This window comes from Dermacentor silvarum, chromosome 3, assembly GCF_013339745.2.
Source record: "Dermacentor silvarum isolate Dsil-2018 chromosome 3, BIME_Dsil_1.4, whole genome shotgun sequence".
NCBI classification, from domain to species: Eukaryota; Metazoa; Arthropoda; class Arachnida; order Ixodida; family Ixodidae; genus Dermacentor; species Dermacentor silvarum.
Window position 1 is genome coordinate 109,804,233 of NC_051156.1, and position 14,005 is coordinate 109,818,237.

General features: G+C 46.6%; 1 protein-coding gene across 1 annotated transcript in view; it reads left to right on the top strand.

The window, feature by feature from the left end:
- LOC125943935 (uncharacterized PE-PGRS family protein PE_PGRS54-like) overlaps positions 1-7,600 on the top strand; it is a 91,780-nt gene extending 84,180 nt beyond the window's left edge. Inside the window, exon 6 of the mRNA XM_049663519.1 lies at positions 5,872-7,600. Coding sequence (XP_049519476.1) covers positions 5,872-6,506 — 635 coding nt within the window. The 3' untranslated portion in view covers positions 6,507-7,600. The remainder of the gene's footprint in view (positions 1-5,871) is intronic.
- The last annotated feature ends 6,405 nt before the right edge of the window (positions 7,601-14,005 follow it).

Sequence of the window (14,005 nt, forward strand, 5' to 3'; positions counted from 1 at the left end):
ACCAGACCCCGACAAAGCCATTGCTGTTGCTTCGTTTCCAACAACTGCGAACAAACATGAACTCCGCTGTTTTCTAGGGCTTTGCATATTTTGTAGACGCTTCGTGGCTAACTTTTCATGGATAGCCAAACCTTTGTAGCGGTTAACATAGGATAATATTCGTTTTTCCCGGGAGCAGGACAATAAGACGCCTGTGAACTCCAGAAATGTTTGCAAACACCTCCAGTTCTAGGCCACTTTGAAGAAAATAGTGACACCGAGTTGCACACGGATGCCAGCAGCGTTGGCCTTGATGCCATCCTCGTACAGTGGCAAGATGGAGCCGAGCGCGTCACTGCGTATGAAAGGGCACTTTGCTTCCAGCTGGAAGGAACTATTCCACTATGGAGGAGGAATGCTGGGCTTTTATATGGGCAATTGCTAAGTTGCCACCATATTTGTACGGCCGATCGTTTCGAGTTGTGAAAGATCACCATTCATTGTGCTGGCTGGCCAGTCTGAAGGATCCATCTGGTCGTCTTGCACGCTGGAGTCTTTGCTTGCAAGAATACGATATGACTATAGTGTTCAAGTCTGTGCGTAAACACACTGACGCCGACTGCCTGTCGCGTACTCCACTTCAACCGTCACCATTCGACGTTGATGAAAAGGACGCATTTCTTTCCATTGTTACAGTGAAAGACATCAGCAAGCAACAACACGATGATTCAGAACTCCAGCCTCTCATTTGCTACCTTGAGAACCATCTACCCGACCCGCCTCATATGTTTCTCTGAACGTTATCGTTTTGTCTACGCGATGAAGTCCTCTACAAATTGGGTTGTCACTCCACTGCAACCGCCTGCCTCCTTGTAGTGCCGTCCGTACTACGTGACGACATCCTGCGGGCCTCTCACGACGAGCCATCTTCGGGCCACTTGGGATTCGCACGGACGTTTTCACGCATACGCCAAAAGTACTTCTGACATAACCTTCGCCGTGACGTAATACAATACGTGAACACATGCCGCGGCTGCCAGAGGCGCCAAAGACCACCCGTGCATCCCGCTGGACTTCTCCATCCCGTTCATCCTCCACGGATTCCTTTTCAGCAAGTTGACATACATTTGCTTGGACCATTCCCCACATCGAGGGCTGGTAATCGTTGGATTGCTGTTGCCACAGACTACCTTGCACGTTACATTGAAACCCGAGCTCTCCCACGAGGCACTGCTAATGATATTGCGACTTTCTTTGTACATGACATCGTACTCCGCCGCGGTGCTCCAACAGAGGTTATAACCGACCGGGGCACAGCGTGTACAGCGCAGCTCACAGAAGATATCATGCATCTCAGTGGTACAGTTCACCAAAAAGCCACTGCTTACCATACCCAGACGAATGGGCTCACAGAACGGCTAAAAAAACGATCGCTGATATGATTTCCGTGCATGTGGACGTCGACCACAAAAACTGGGACGACGTTCTCCCATAAGTTACGATTGCGTATAATACTGCCGTTAAAGAAACTACCGGCTTCACCCCAGCATGACTGGGAAGTTGTAATAACGTTGGCCGCAACGCTTTTACCCACAGACTGTTCTAATGTTGTCACTGATGATGCCGAATTCGCTCGATGCACCGAAGAGGCGCGCCAGCTCGCACGAATGCGCATCCGCTACCAACAACACAACGACGCCGACCGATACAATCTTCGTCACCGAGACGTCACTTATCAACCCGGTGACAAAGTATGGGTGTGGACACTGATCCGCCAGCGCGGTCGGTCGGAGAAACTTTTGCGTCGCTACTTTGGGCCTCATAGGATTGTTGAACGACTCGGCGACGTCACATACGAAGTGATTCCTGAAGGAGAAGGAACCACTAGCCGTCGCCGACGCCTGTCCGATGTCGTTCACGTCTCTCGGTTGAAGCTATACTACTCCCGCTGACCGCAAAGCTCTACACCTCTCTCACCATCTACGTCTTCCTTAACAGTATCACTATGGCACTCTCCAGTGCATAAATGTTCCGCGTCGAGACGAAGCTTCTCGGGAGGGGGGCAATGCCGGTAATGCCACAACCTTGACACAACTGAAAGCCACTCTGCAATTACATGCTAGGCATGTTGGGTTGCTCGCGGAAGAAGACAACGACGAATGTGCCAGGACAGCTCCATAAAAGATATGCAGCGTTGACCGAAGTCTTTTGTGGTTTTGTCTGTGACAATATATATTAAGTCAAGCTTTCTTTACCAGCACATGAGGAGCACTTTTCTCCATTGGTTGCTTCTATTAAGCCAAATATTTGACCAAAAAAATAGAGTAGGGGCAGCATTCAAGTTATGTTCCTTCAGATTTACACGCAACACTGATAATAACGAGAAATACTTATTCAAGTAGTTTCAACAGCTGATCTTACATTATTTCTACAACAGCGTTCGGCTTTCTTGCTTGGTTCTTAACAGAGACACCTGCTTATCACCGCTCTTTAAGGTGATAAAAAAACAGCAAACTTACATCGGCCGACTTTATCTCAGTGTACTTTTTTTCTAAATCACATTTTCTGATGAAGACTGGTTGGCATCCGGGGATCGTTTGTAATGCTTACGTTGCCGTGGTTAATTGATACTAAAAACACCAAGACAGTCTTGCGTTAAGCCCTTTGTCAGGTTCTTCTGCAGTGCTTGACGGTAACGGTATTATTTCCGAAATTTGGCACCTTGTACGGCTTGTTGTGCAAACTGAGACATGAGGGTCGGCGCGAATAAGCCTCGGAAATTATCTGGCAGGTAGCCCACTGTGGAGCAAAGTTCTGCAAATAACAGCTACAATATCGGTCTCGCCTAGCACCCAGCAAGAAATCACAACACAACGACTGCATCACTCGGCAGCACAAATGTTTGCTAAAATTAAGCCTGCCAATGCGAAATCTGCCACAACGCGCTAAAAATTTCGAGAACATTATTCCAGAGCAGAATGTATTGAAGAATGTACTAAACAAATTTACTTATTGTGAGCCTGTCTTCAAGATACTGAGGTAGACCGGGATTCTAAGCGCGAAACTTAGCAAGCTATAATGATCGATTGTATTTCTAATATGATTTCTCAACATGCTTCCGTACACAGTGTAGCGGCAAATGAAAGTGAAGAATCCATATAGGACGCGCTTTCGTAGACTACATAGCCTGTTTGATTAAATGACGCTCAAATTTACTAAAATGTTCATTTTATTTCATCTTACCCAGGAAAATTATTGTATATTATGAACATAAGAATTATCCTTCTCAGAACTGCAGTCTCAAAGCACGACATAGTACTTACTGCTGGCATCTTTATTTAATTACCTATTTCTCATTTTAGACAGGTCACTGTCGAAGAGGATTGTGCCTTGGGACGCCGAGTTACGGAGGGATACAGCGAATCAAGAGGGATCTCAGATCGTCTATTACTTCCCGTCAGCGGAACAACAGTTATGCTGTCTACACACATTTGAACAGGACAGCTGGAGCAGCAAGTGCAGCGACCTTGAGACAGAGAATCGAACGAAGGAGGAGACAGATGTGGTTCGATTGTAAATGTGCTAGTCAAAAGGGATTATTCGGTGACATGAGTTTCTCATCACGCTCCTTTGGCAGAGGCAGCCGCGGTAGAAGAGGGAAGCGCCGTAAGGTAGGGTGCGGGATAATTTGCATGTTCCTTGTAAACCGATACAAGCACGACAAAAGCTGGGCCAGTCTTTTTGAAGCTCGCTCAAATTCTTTTGGAAGCGGCGGGATCGCCAACGCTGCGGCCACGTCCATAGGAAATGGAAGTTTCCATGGACTTACGGGGGGACTGACGGGCGGTCCCACGAGCAGATTAAACGCGTCTGGTATCAGTTCTACTTCTCACGTTAGCGGAATGCATGGCGCAGGTATGATAGGCAGTGGTGGGGTTAGAATCACTAATCACTTGGCCGCCGGATCTGGTGGCGTTAGTGTTAATAACGCTCCTACAAGCGACAGAGGGACGGGAGCTGGCGCTGGTGCTGCTGAAGGCAGCGGAACAATAGTAAGCATAGGTACTGCCAATAGCGCTGCGTCTAGAACCGTACTAGCCGGTACGTCCGTTGGGAGCGTCAGTCCAACTCTAAGTAGCGTTCCAATAGTAAGGAGCGAAGGAAACAGACCAGTGGGTGGCGATGCCACTGCCAGGCCTGCTTTAGTCAGTGGGAGACCTCCCGGTAGCAGTATGAATACAATTAACAGGGGCGCCAGTGGTGTTGGAGTAGGAGGCATACCAGGCACTAGATCTACCGGAAACGTTGCTATTGCTGGAGGAAGCAGTACAATTGCTGGTATTAATAGCGCCGCAACTGGCGGAGCCCCAAGCAGCGTAGCTGCCGGCGGCCTCAGTGGCAGCAGCACTGCTGGGGCTACAGGTAGTACCAGCAATAACAGGAATACACTGGGCAGCACGGGTTTATCCGGCAACAACATAGATGTCCGTGGTGTGGCCAGCGTGGAAAGTGGCGGTGGAGTAAGCAGCGGTGCCGTCGGTGTTGTTAGCAGTGGCTCCGGCAGAGTGCTAAACTCCGCTAGCCTTACTGGTAGTCGATTGGGAATCGATAATGGTGGACTGACCACTGAGACTGCTCGTAATCATGGCTCAAACACCGTTACAGGAAGCGAAAGCTCGAGTGTTATAGCTGGCGGTACGGGTAGCACCAACAACGCAGGTCACGGTGTCGGCTCGTCTGGCAGTAGAATGGGCGTTGCTGTTAGCGGTGGACCAGCCTTTCCGGGTTCCGAAGGTGCCATGAATGCTATAGCTAGAGGAGGTGGCACAGGAATTCACGCAGTTGTCGGAAGCAATGGGAGAGGTATCGGTAATGGTGGAATGCCTAATGTTCATGGCGATGAACGAGGCACAAGTGCCAGTGGTTGGACTCCTCATGTCATTGGAATGGGTGGCAGCGCAACTCGCCATGGCAGTTCTACTGGTAATACTTGGATGACATCAATAAGCACCACATCATTGACTGCTGGCTCACCTGTCTCTGCCACTACCACCACTGAAAGTCGTCCTGGATTCACCATTGGCTCTGCTGGTGGTGCTTCCGGCGGTGTTACAGGAAGCTTGGGAGCAGGCGGTGGAAGTAACGGAGCCGCTGTAAGCAGCACGGGAATGAATACAGGCACAACCGGAAGCGGCACGGTTCTGAGTGGCATCAGCGGTGCATCTAATAGTACTTCAAGCAGCACAGCGCTCATTGAAGGCACTGGCGCTGGTGGCAATGACACAGGAATCGGCGTCCATGGTGTCGGAAGCGGTCCGATACGAACTGGTACCAACGGATTTTCTCGAGAAAGTGGTGTTCCCCCTAATTCCGGCGCTGTAGTAGTCGGAGGAACAGCTGGAGCAGTTCCTAGTTCCGTTGATAGTAATAGGGTTCTTGGTCCTGGCACAAGTGCGCTGAGCAGCATTGCGGGAGTACTCAGTGGTGGCATAACAAGCGGTAGCACTCTAACACCAGGTAATACTGCCAGTCCAACTGGCACAAGCACACCCAGCGTAGTTACTGGAAATGGCAGTCCTGGCAGCGAAGCAGTCGGCATTGCCTCTGTAGGCAATCGTGGTATTGGAATTACGAACACCGGCTTACCAGAGCGTAGTACGAGTAGCCCAGTGAGAAACGCCGTAGGAAATGGCGCTGGTCCCAGTAATGTGGGTATCGGCGGTGGTGGCATTGATACCAGCCATGTAACTACCACTAGCGGTGTTATTTCAGGTTCCACCGGCGAAGGAGCAACCAGTGCAGTTACTGGCCATGCCAGCGGTGCCAGCGAAAGAATCAGAATTGGATCTGTAGGCAATCCTGGTAGTGAAATTGGTAACTCCGGCTCATCAGGTGGGAGTGTGACTGTACGTCTTACAACCGGTTCTGAAAGTGGTGCTGGCCACGGCAATACGGCTATGAGTAGCACTGGCGGTCGAAACCATGTTCCGGCCCCTACAGGAACAGCCGGCAGTAGTGGGTTTGGAGCGGTTACAGGTGGTATATCTAACGGAAGCGCTGGTAGCCCCGGCGTTACCGCGCTCGCAGGAGGCGGAGCGAGCAGTGCCTTGACAGGCTATGAAGGAGTGGGCGCTGGTTCTTCAAGCAATAGGGGGATTGCGGCACCTACTAACCGGTCGGACAGTGGAGGCGCAAACAGTGCAGGGTTCGCTGGTGCTGGCGGAACTGCAACAGAAAATGAGGTAGGCGGTGGCGGAAGTAGCATGTTAGGAATGGCGAGCAGCGGGGTCTCTGGCTTAAGCACGCGTCTTCCCAACCTTCGCGTTTCAGGAGGAAGTGAAACTGTCCGTGGAATTGGCAGCAACAGCGGCGTCGAAATCGGCACCGTCTCTGTAAGAACTAGCAATGCGAACGCAATTACCCCGTGTCTGGCGCCAACTCTCTTCCTTCTGGCACTCATAACGTTGTGGTTGTCGGAGGGGAGAACGGCGCTTCCGTTGGTGCCACGAGCAGCAGTAGCAGCGTAGGCGTTGGCGCGGCTTCAGGTGTCACCACCAGCACCGGAACTCTTAGCGGTGAGTTATCTGGCGTTATATCCAGGCCCTCCGGTGCCGCACTGGTGGGAACTGATGGGGGTGCTGGCATCGGCAGTGTCAGCAATGATGGTGGCCGGGAAGCGGGCGCACACGCTAGAGATAGCGCGGCGCGTACGCTAACTAATGGCGATCGGTCAGGCAGCAGTTCTGATCGTTTTGATTTTATGGGCTCTGGAAGAAATGACGCCTCAAGCGGCTCTCATGGCAGCGGCAATGGTGTTGGTATGGGGGGTGGCGCGCCCTTTAACAATGGCGCGTCATTCGGTTTTGGCGGGCCATATGGTGGAACAGCGAGTGGTTTTGGTAACACAGGCGGCGGATTGAGTGGCGGAACATGGAACGCGCTAAGTGGGGCCTATAATGGCATGGGTATAGGCTATGGAAGCAGTCGATTCCCAGGAGGTTTTGGCAGTATGGCAGGCATGCAACCTTATGGTGGAAGAAACTTCGGCATGGGGGTTGTAAATCCCGGAAGTCTACCCCCTCGCAGGAACATTGAATTATACGAAGATGATATCTTTTTTCAAGACTAATAAAATTGTTGTGATAGCTGGTGATAAAGAAGGCGTATTGATATCAGAGTGTACACGCAGAAAAATATCGAGAAAACACTTATCTTTTTAGATACTATGTCCTCTGTCGCATATGAGTGCTGCTGTAGTGATCCGCTCCTATAGTGTGCGGTAGCCGAAATAGCGCACATGAACTAAATTTCATTTGATACAAAAATACCTAGGTATTGAAAAGATTCCAAGTTTGGCACAACTGCGTCTTTGAAATGCGACTAATGAATTATTTCATCAAGTAATTCAGGGTGTAAGTGACTTTCTTTATTGTAAGTTACATATCTTTACAAACTGACGGCACAATAAAATTCGGTGGAACTCATCTCACGATGACTGTCGACGGAAATGTGTTTAGTATGGAATCCACACAGCGTCTCAACGTATTGCTACCGTCAAAACGACTTGTGTATCAGGCGTGTACTGCAGCGGAACTCCTCTTTCGTGCTTTCCTACACACTAAGGAAAATTGCACCCCTTAGGATGTTTTTGCGTGTCTATAGGCACCGGGCGCCCGTCGTAAGGCGCCAGCGGCGCGCCGGCGATATGCTGGTGAACAGCGCCGCGAACGGCAGCTGTCAGAGCACTGGCATGTGAAGCAGACGACGGGACGACGGCGCTCGGTGCTTCCAGTGATTTGGCACTGCGGGTTTTAAGGGCCGACGCACCGGAAAACGCATTTTCGTGTGTCTGCTTGTGAGAAAGGTCGTCACTTGTACGAGGCACATCACATTCGTGGCATCAGGTGGTATGTAAAGCAGAAAACGAGCGCAAATTGCGATGCAAATTCACCACGCGAACGGAGCTCACCGCGGCAAGCTAAGACGTGGAACTCCAGCAGTTATATTCCACATGCTATTTTGCTTTGCGCTTTAACATTACCGCGTATTTAATCATGGAAATATGCGAATGACACAAAAAATTATGGAAAGAAAGAAAAAGGAGACATACGTCTCCCTTACTTTGTTTTTTGAGCTGCTTCGCCGATCGCACATGTGTCAGTAAGTTCCCGCTCTCTGTTCATTGTAGTTTTTATCTTTGCAATGCTTACCCGTTCTTAATTGCATTATAAACTAGCCCAATAGAAAGCAGCCCGCGCAGGTGCAGAAACTGGGCTGCAGTGCTGGAGCCGTCCTGAAGTGTTGCCCTACATACATCGCACCTCTCATAATTTGAAGAAGGTTGCGAGTAGGCACGCTGTGCCAATTGTTTTTTCAGCCCCGCGTAAGCTCGCTGGGCTCTGCCCCAGGATTTGTGCGACTAACAAAAAAGAATCCTGGAGGATGCGGCAAAAAGCACGAGCCGCCCTACGTAAAATGCGTGGTTGGCGTTGTGTACGAAATTCCACTATCATGTGGAAAGACGTACGTAGGGCAAACTGGGCGGTGTGTTAACGTTCGTGCAAGGGAACATGAGCTGTCGATTATAAATAATGAGAATGCGCATTTGCCTGCGCACGTCCGGCATTGCATGTGTGTACCAAATTTCCGAGGCATCAAAATTTTGGGCAAAAGCCATGATACTACTGCCCGTGAACTGTTGGAAGCCTTTCATATTTCGTCAAAAGGAGATGGCTGTATAAGTGATACTTCGATTTCTTTAAAAGAAACTGAGATGATGTTCTTGCGCGGCACGTTGTAAGTGTGCCATGTGATCACCGTTGTTGTACCTACTTCGCTCAGAGTAATACACAGTGCTTCGCTCAATAAATACACAGCGATATAAATACAGGCAAACTGCCTTCAGAACGGGCACTGAGACATTCACATGGGATGAACTTGTGAGCCACAAGAAATGCCCTAGTAGGGCAGTTTAGTTTCAGAACGACAATATTATTACGTGGAATTCAACGACCATGATCCTTCAGCACAGATGTGAGACAGCGTTCAATAAAGCCTTATAGATGCATGCTAAAATGTCCTTTATGGCGAGCAATGAAACTGCGTGCAGCGAACATTGGTTTGGATACATCGATGATAAAAAAGTTTTTCAAAAACACACCACATTAGGAGAGCAACGGCTGTGTGCTACTTTGACGTAAGTTATGTCAAACAGCCAATATGCAGCAATTACGGTCGTCACACCTTCTGTGTCAATCATGCGAAGTAGTCGGTGTTTGTGAATTGAAAGAAATAAATCGTCCGCTTCTTCAATGCTCTCTCCCGTGAAATTGACGAATGGTGTACAGGGTGCCTCCAAACACTGCGTAAATGGTAATAACGTTTTCTCGTCACAAAATTTCAGCAGAAAGATCCTGTATGCTTCACAATCTCTCTGCGTTATGCTTTATGAATGGCCATAATACCAACACAACATAGTTGAGAAAACCAAGCACAAATGACAACGTCAACTCCAAAAATGATAACTGACATGACTGAATTACTATCAGAGACTAGGCATTGCTGCCAACTGCCATTACTTAAACAACTGACAGTTTGTGGCAACCTGAAAAGAATAAATACAAAAAGCTCGTTTGCGTGCGCAACCTCGTACAACCGCTTAATTAAAGGGTCCCTGTAACGGGTCGGACAAAATTTGTAGACGCGTAGTGTACGACTAAGTAAAACATTCGCGTAAAAAAATTACAGCATTCGAATTGTGAATGCGAATTATGAAGCGTATTGTATTAGGAGAGCTACGGACGATTACAAGATACCCTGCTACCTAGCCACGCTTTTTCTCAACTCGTTTGCCGAGGGATCGGAGCTGAGCTCCGCCTTCACTGGTTCTACGTCGTGATGTGACGTCAAGCCCTCTATTTTCGGTTGTCTTGGAGCCTACCTTAATAAGACGTTGTGCCAACACTATTTAAAGTGCACAGTTTCACATCCATAAGCGCATTGACGCATGTGGTTGTAAGTAATTTTTCTGAAAAAAAGCGCGTCATAATTAGGAACAAAGGTTAAAATGTACATGACATCATTGAGACTCTCCACAAAAGAAAAACCGTGAATTTGGCATTTCTGTTTCGTCTGTCCACTAGTTGACAGAAACATTTGTCGTGAAGATTTGACTTGGGACCCTGAAACGACTTTGACGATATTGTACAACTGTACTGAGTTGTCAGGGTATGTCCTTTTGATCATTATTAACGCGTGTAATTTATCGGACTGCCGATATCCGATCGACGCCAGCATCTACGCGTTTGTGGCCGTCACTTCATGCCGAAGGATTCCTACCACAATAGAATTTAGTGTGTCTGGTATTCGGGTAAACGCAAGCGCAAGTCGACTGGGCGTTTTACGGGATGAGCGGTGGCGCAAACGTGAACTGCCTGCACGGTGCAGCCACGTGGTGGCACAAGGCTCAACGAACACATAGCAAGTGCATTTTATTCTGCTGGTATATTTTCGGCACGAGTGTAATCTTCAACACATCGTTTTAAATCTTTAGGGTGTTTTACATTTGGTTACAGCAATGTTAGCTCTGTGTTTGGCTGGTTAAGCCTTCGCTGGGGGTAGACGGGCAGGCGGCTAGTGGAGTGGTTACGCCGAACAATGTTTAAAGAGCATGCCTTTGTCATATTTTTCAGTGCAATTTCAGTTATGTGGCTGTAAGCTCTTTCTGAAAGTACACGCCATAATGAGAATAATAGACCAAGGTATCTGAAATCATCAACGTCCTCCACAGAACAAAGCATGAGTTTTGCATTTGTTCCTGCCATCACTGCCTGAAGGCGAAGTCAGTCTTTGTGAGAAATTTGGCTTAAATGATATTGCACACGCAGGACATAGGCTTTATGAATCTATTCCTTGCACACAGCAATAAACTTTCAAGTGTTAGATCAGCACTTGTCCTGCGTGCTTCTTTTTTCCATGGTGATCCCTTTTGTGCGGCCATAATACTGAATTTGAACTGGCTGAATTTTACACACTACAGCTTAGATTCGTGTCTTACGTCGTATCAGTGAACCTTTAGGTTAGTGGATACCTAACTTACTAAGTACCCTTGAAGAGCCAATAAATGCTCTTACAAGGCCAATAGATTCAAGGTATAACCATAAAATGTCTCTCAAGTATAACCAATCCCAATAACATTAAAGAAGGTCAAGCATTTGAGTATGTAAGGTTATACTATAGAGAAAGTGACAGAAAAATTCAGCATCTTCTACATTTCTGAGTACACAGTATGTGTATTCTTGCAAAATACATCCATGTTTTTTTAACTTACCAGTGAAACAAAAATTGCATCACATGTCTTGAGTCCACGCAGAAGCATTGCGATCAGCATAACAATGCGCACCGTTATGAGATCTGCAATAGAAATGACAACAATACCTTGTTACCTTGAATTTCAGATGTTCAAGATCAATTCCCCCACAAAAATAATGTATTCACAGTATATAGGAGCAATTCAATGCTGCATAGTCACTTTCAATGAAAGTGCTTTCTTGCAAGTTGCACATGTGTGCTTTTTTGCTTCTAAGAACTTTATGGGGTATATGCCTGAGTATTGGGGCAAATGCATAGAGTAATTATGTCCAGAAAAAAACTGACTGCATATATCAAATTGAATACTTAGCACACTTTTATTTAAAGACAAGCGAGGAATGAAAAGACCAAAAATGTGAGGTTGATATGTCTCCTTCGAGAGCATATACATGAAGCCAACAGATATGAAGGAAAGCATATGGAAATGATTGTAGTTTTAATTGAAGTGTACAAATGAAAACGTAATAACAAAGTGGACGAGAAAACAACTTCAACCATTGGTAGTCTCACTCCCTCCGCATTAGGCGTGCGTTGCACTACCTATTCCGCTATTGTGGCACCTATTCCCACGTACAAGTATGTGGCCATGGGAATACTACTGAGAACTAAGGCCTTTTTGTATTTGAGCACCATTTCTGCAGTTTTCTCATCTAATCATGGAAGAAGGGAAATCGACAATTTTTATCATGGCACTAGTTTCACATATTTTCTTAACTGCCGATGTAATTATGGACCAAATCCTTAATTACAGTGTTGCAAGCTTAGGCGAATCTCAGCAAGAGAAATTTAGTTTTGCTGTTCTTGGACACAATGTGAAAACGAAGCACAGCCTCAGTCAAATGCTAAATTTGCGAAAGGACTCTCTTGAAATGCTACAGAAATGAGGGCCAGTTTGATGTTCTTCTTTTCGTGTTGGACCATACTGAACTTCCAACTCTTGCTCAGTTCGACTGGTATAATTCGCAATTTCCACACCAAGACGCGCTTACAACTGAAATCAGCACATTGAGTAGCCATCAATAACGTACGTTTCTTGCGCCTTGCCTCACACAATTTGCTGTCCACATCCAGTAGAGGCATCGGGGGCGGTATTCTGTGAGAGTCTACCTAGTGGACTGTCCGTTTCGTCATTTCTGCAACCGTCGATTCGCTGCAGCTTGATGTGCAGGAAGGTGCCAGCCAGTCTCCTTCCTGCACGTCAAGCTGCAGCGAATCAACGGTCGCCGAAATGGACAGTCCACTAAGTAGACTCCTGCAGAATACCGCCCCGGGTCCTTTTTCTTAGTACCCAAGGCATCACTTAGGGCTAGACTGATCATCTGCTGGGACCCCTGCTGTATCTCTTTCATTGCATCTTTCTCGATTAGGAAATTAAATCCTGAAGAAACTGTAAGCACCATATATATATATTAGTGTTTATACAGTAAACAAGCACCAATAGAAATTTTGCGAACGAAAAAATGCAGATATTGAACAGACATAAAAAGAAAACATTTAACATATAAGTATTCCTTTTCATGGCCAAGGTTGTACGAGTAATTCTCCTAGATACACATAGTTTTGTAGCTACAGCCATACTGTGCTTTTGAGCACAGTAAGGCGGTAGCTACAAAACTGTAGCTTATCAACCACATTGATAAGCTATATTTAAATATAAATGTTATCAGACTTTTCTGAAAATTTTTAACTTATTTTGAAGAAAACATCTCAAATGCTAAAAAAGCAAGTAAAACATTCAATGCTTAACACAAAAGAAAGCCATTCCAGTAATGGTACACTATGTATCGAATTAAAAAACTTAGACTTATGTAACCGCATGCACAGGCATCTGTTAATTTTGGGTACCGAGTGACAAGTTCACGGCCCACTCTTTTATAGAACCGTCTAGATGGGTACCTGCAGTAATTACAATTTTTAGTCACCATCTCAGTACATGGCAAGAAACAAAATTAAAAATGCAAAGCTACTGTGATGGCCGGCTCACAATGTATGTCTCATCCTTTTATGAAAGAGGTTATCTACAATTCTTGTGGTCACAAAGGAGCCAAATGGCTTGGCCCCTATAGAAGAAGCCTGAAGGAACCCAAGGTCAGGGAGCACAAATGAAAGTGCACCATCGTTTTCTTCGCTCCACATAAAAAGCAAGGGGAGGGCACCCTAAAAAGTTGCAAATATGAGTGAACTGCCCGTAATGAATATACAAAGCCGAATCGGTTTTCAAGCGGCAAAAAGGAGCATTCCATTTTCTTTGTCACGGACTTAATACCTTAACAATTTTTTCCAACTCTAGCTGTACTTTTATTCATCAATGGGAGCAGAGCGTAATAGTGTTGGTAGTATTAGAGCAGAAAGTTGGCTGGAAGTTATGAAGCTCCAAAAGTTAAGGACCACACAACAAGCAATGTAACAGGATGTTAAGCGTAACCTTCCGAAACAGGAAGTCAGCATTGTTGATTGTAGAGCAAACGAAGGTATCTGTTCTACAGCTAGTTCTAATCTAACCTGTAGTTATATTCTAGTTAACAATAAAACCTAGAAATGGAGTTGGGCACACCATGTAATGCGTAAACTGGATAATCAGTGGTCTATTACGAGTTACTGGAAGGGTACCATGCAGACGTAAGTAGAGTGGAGTACAGCAGAGAATCAAGTGGTG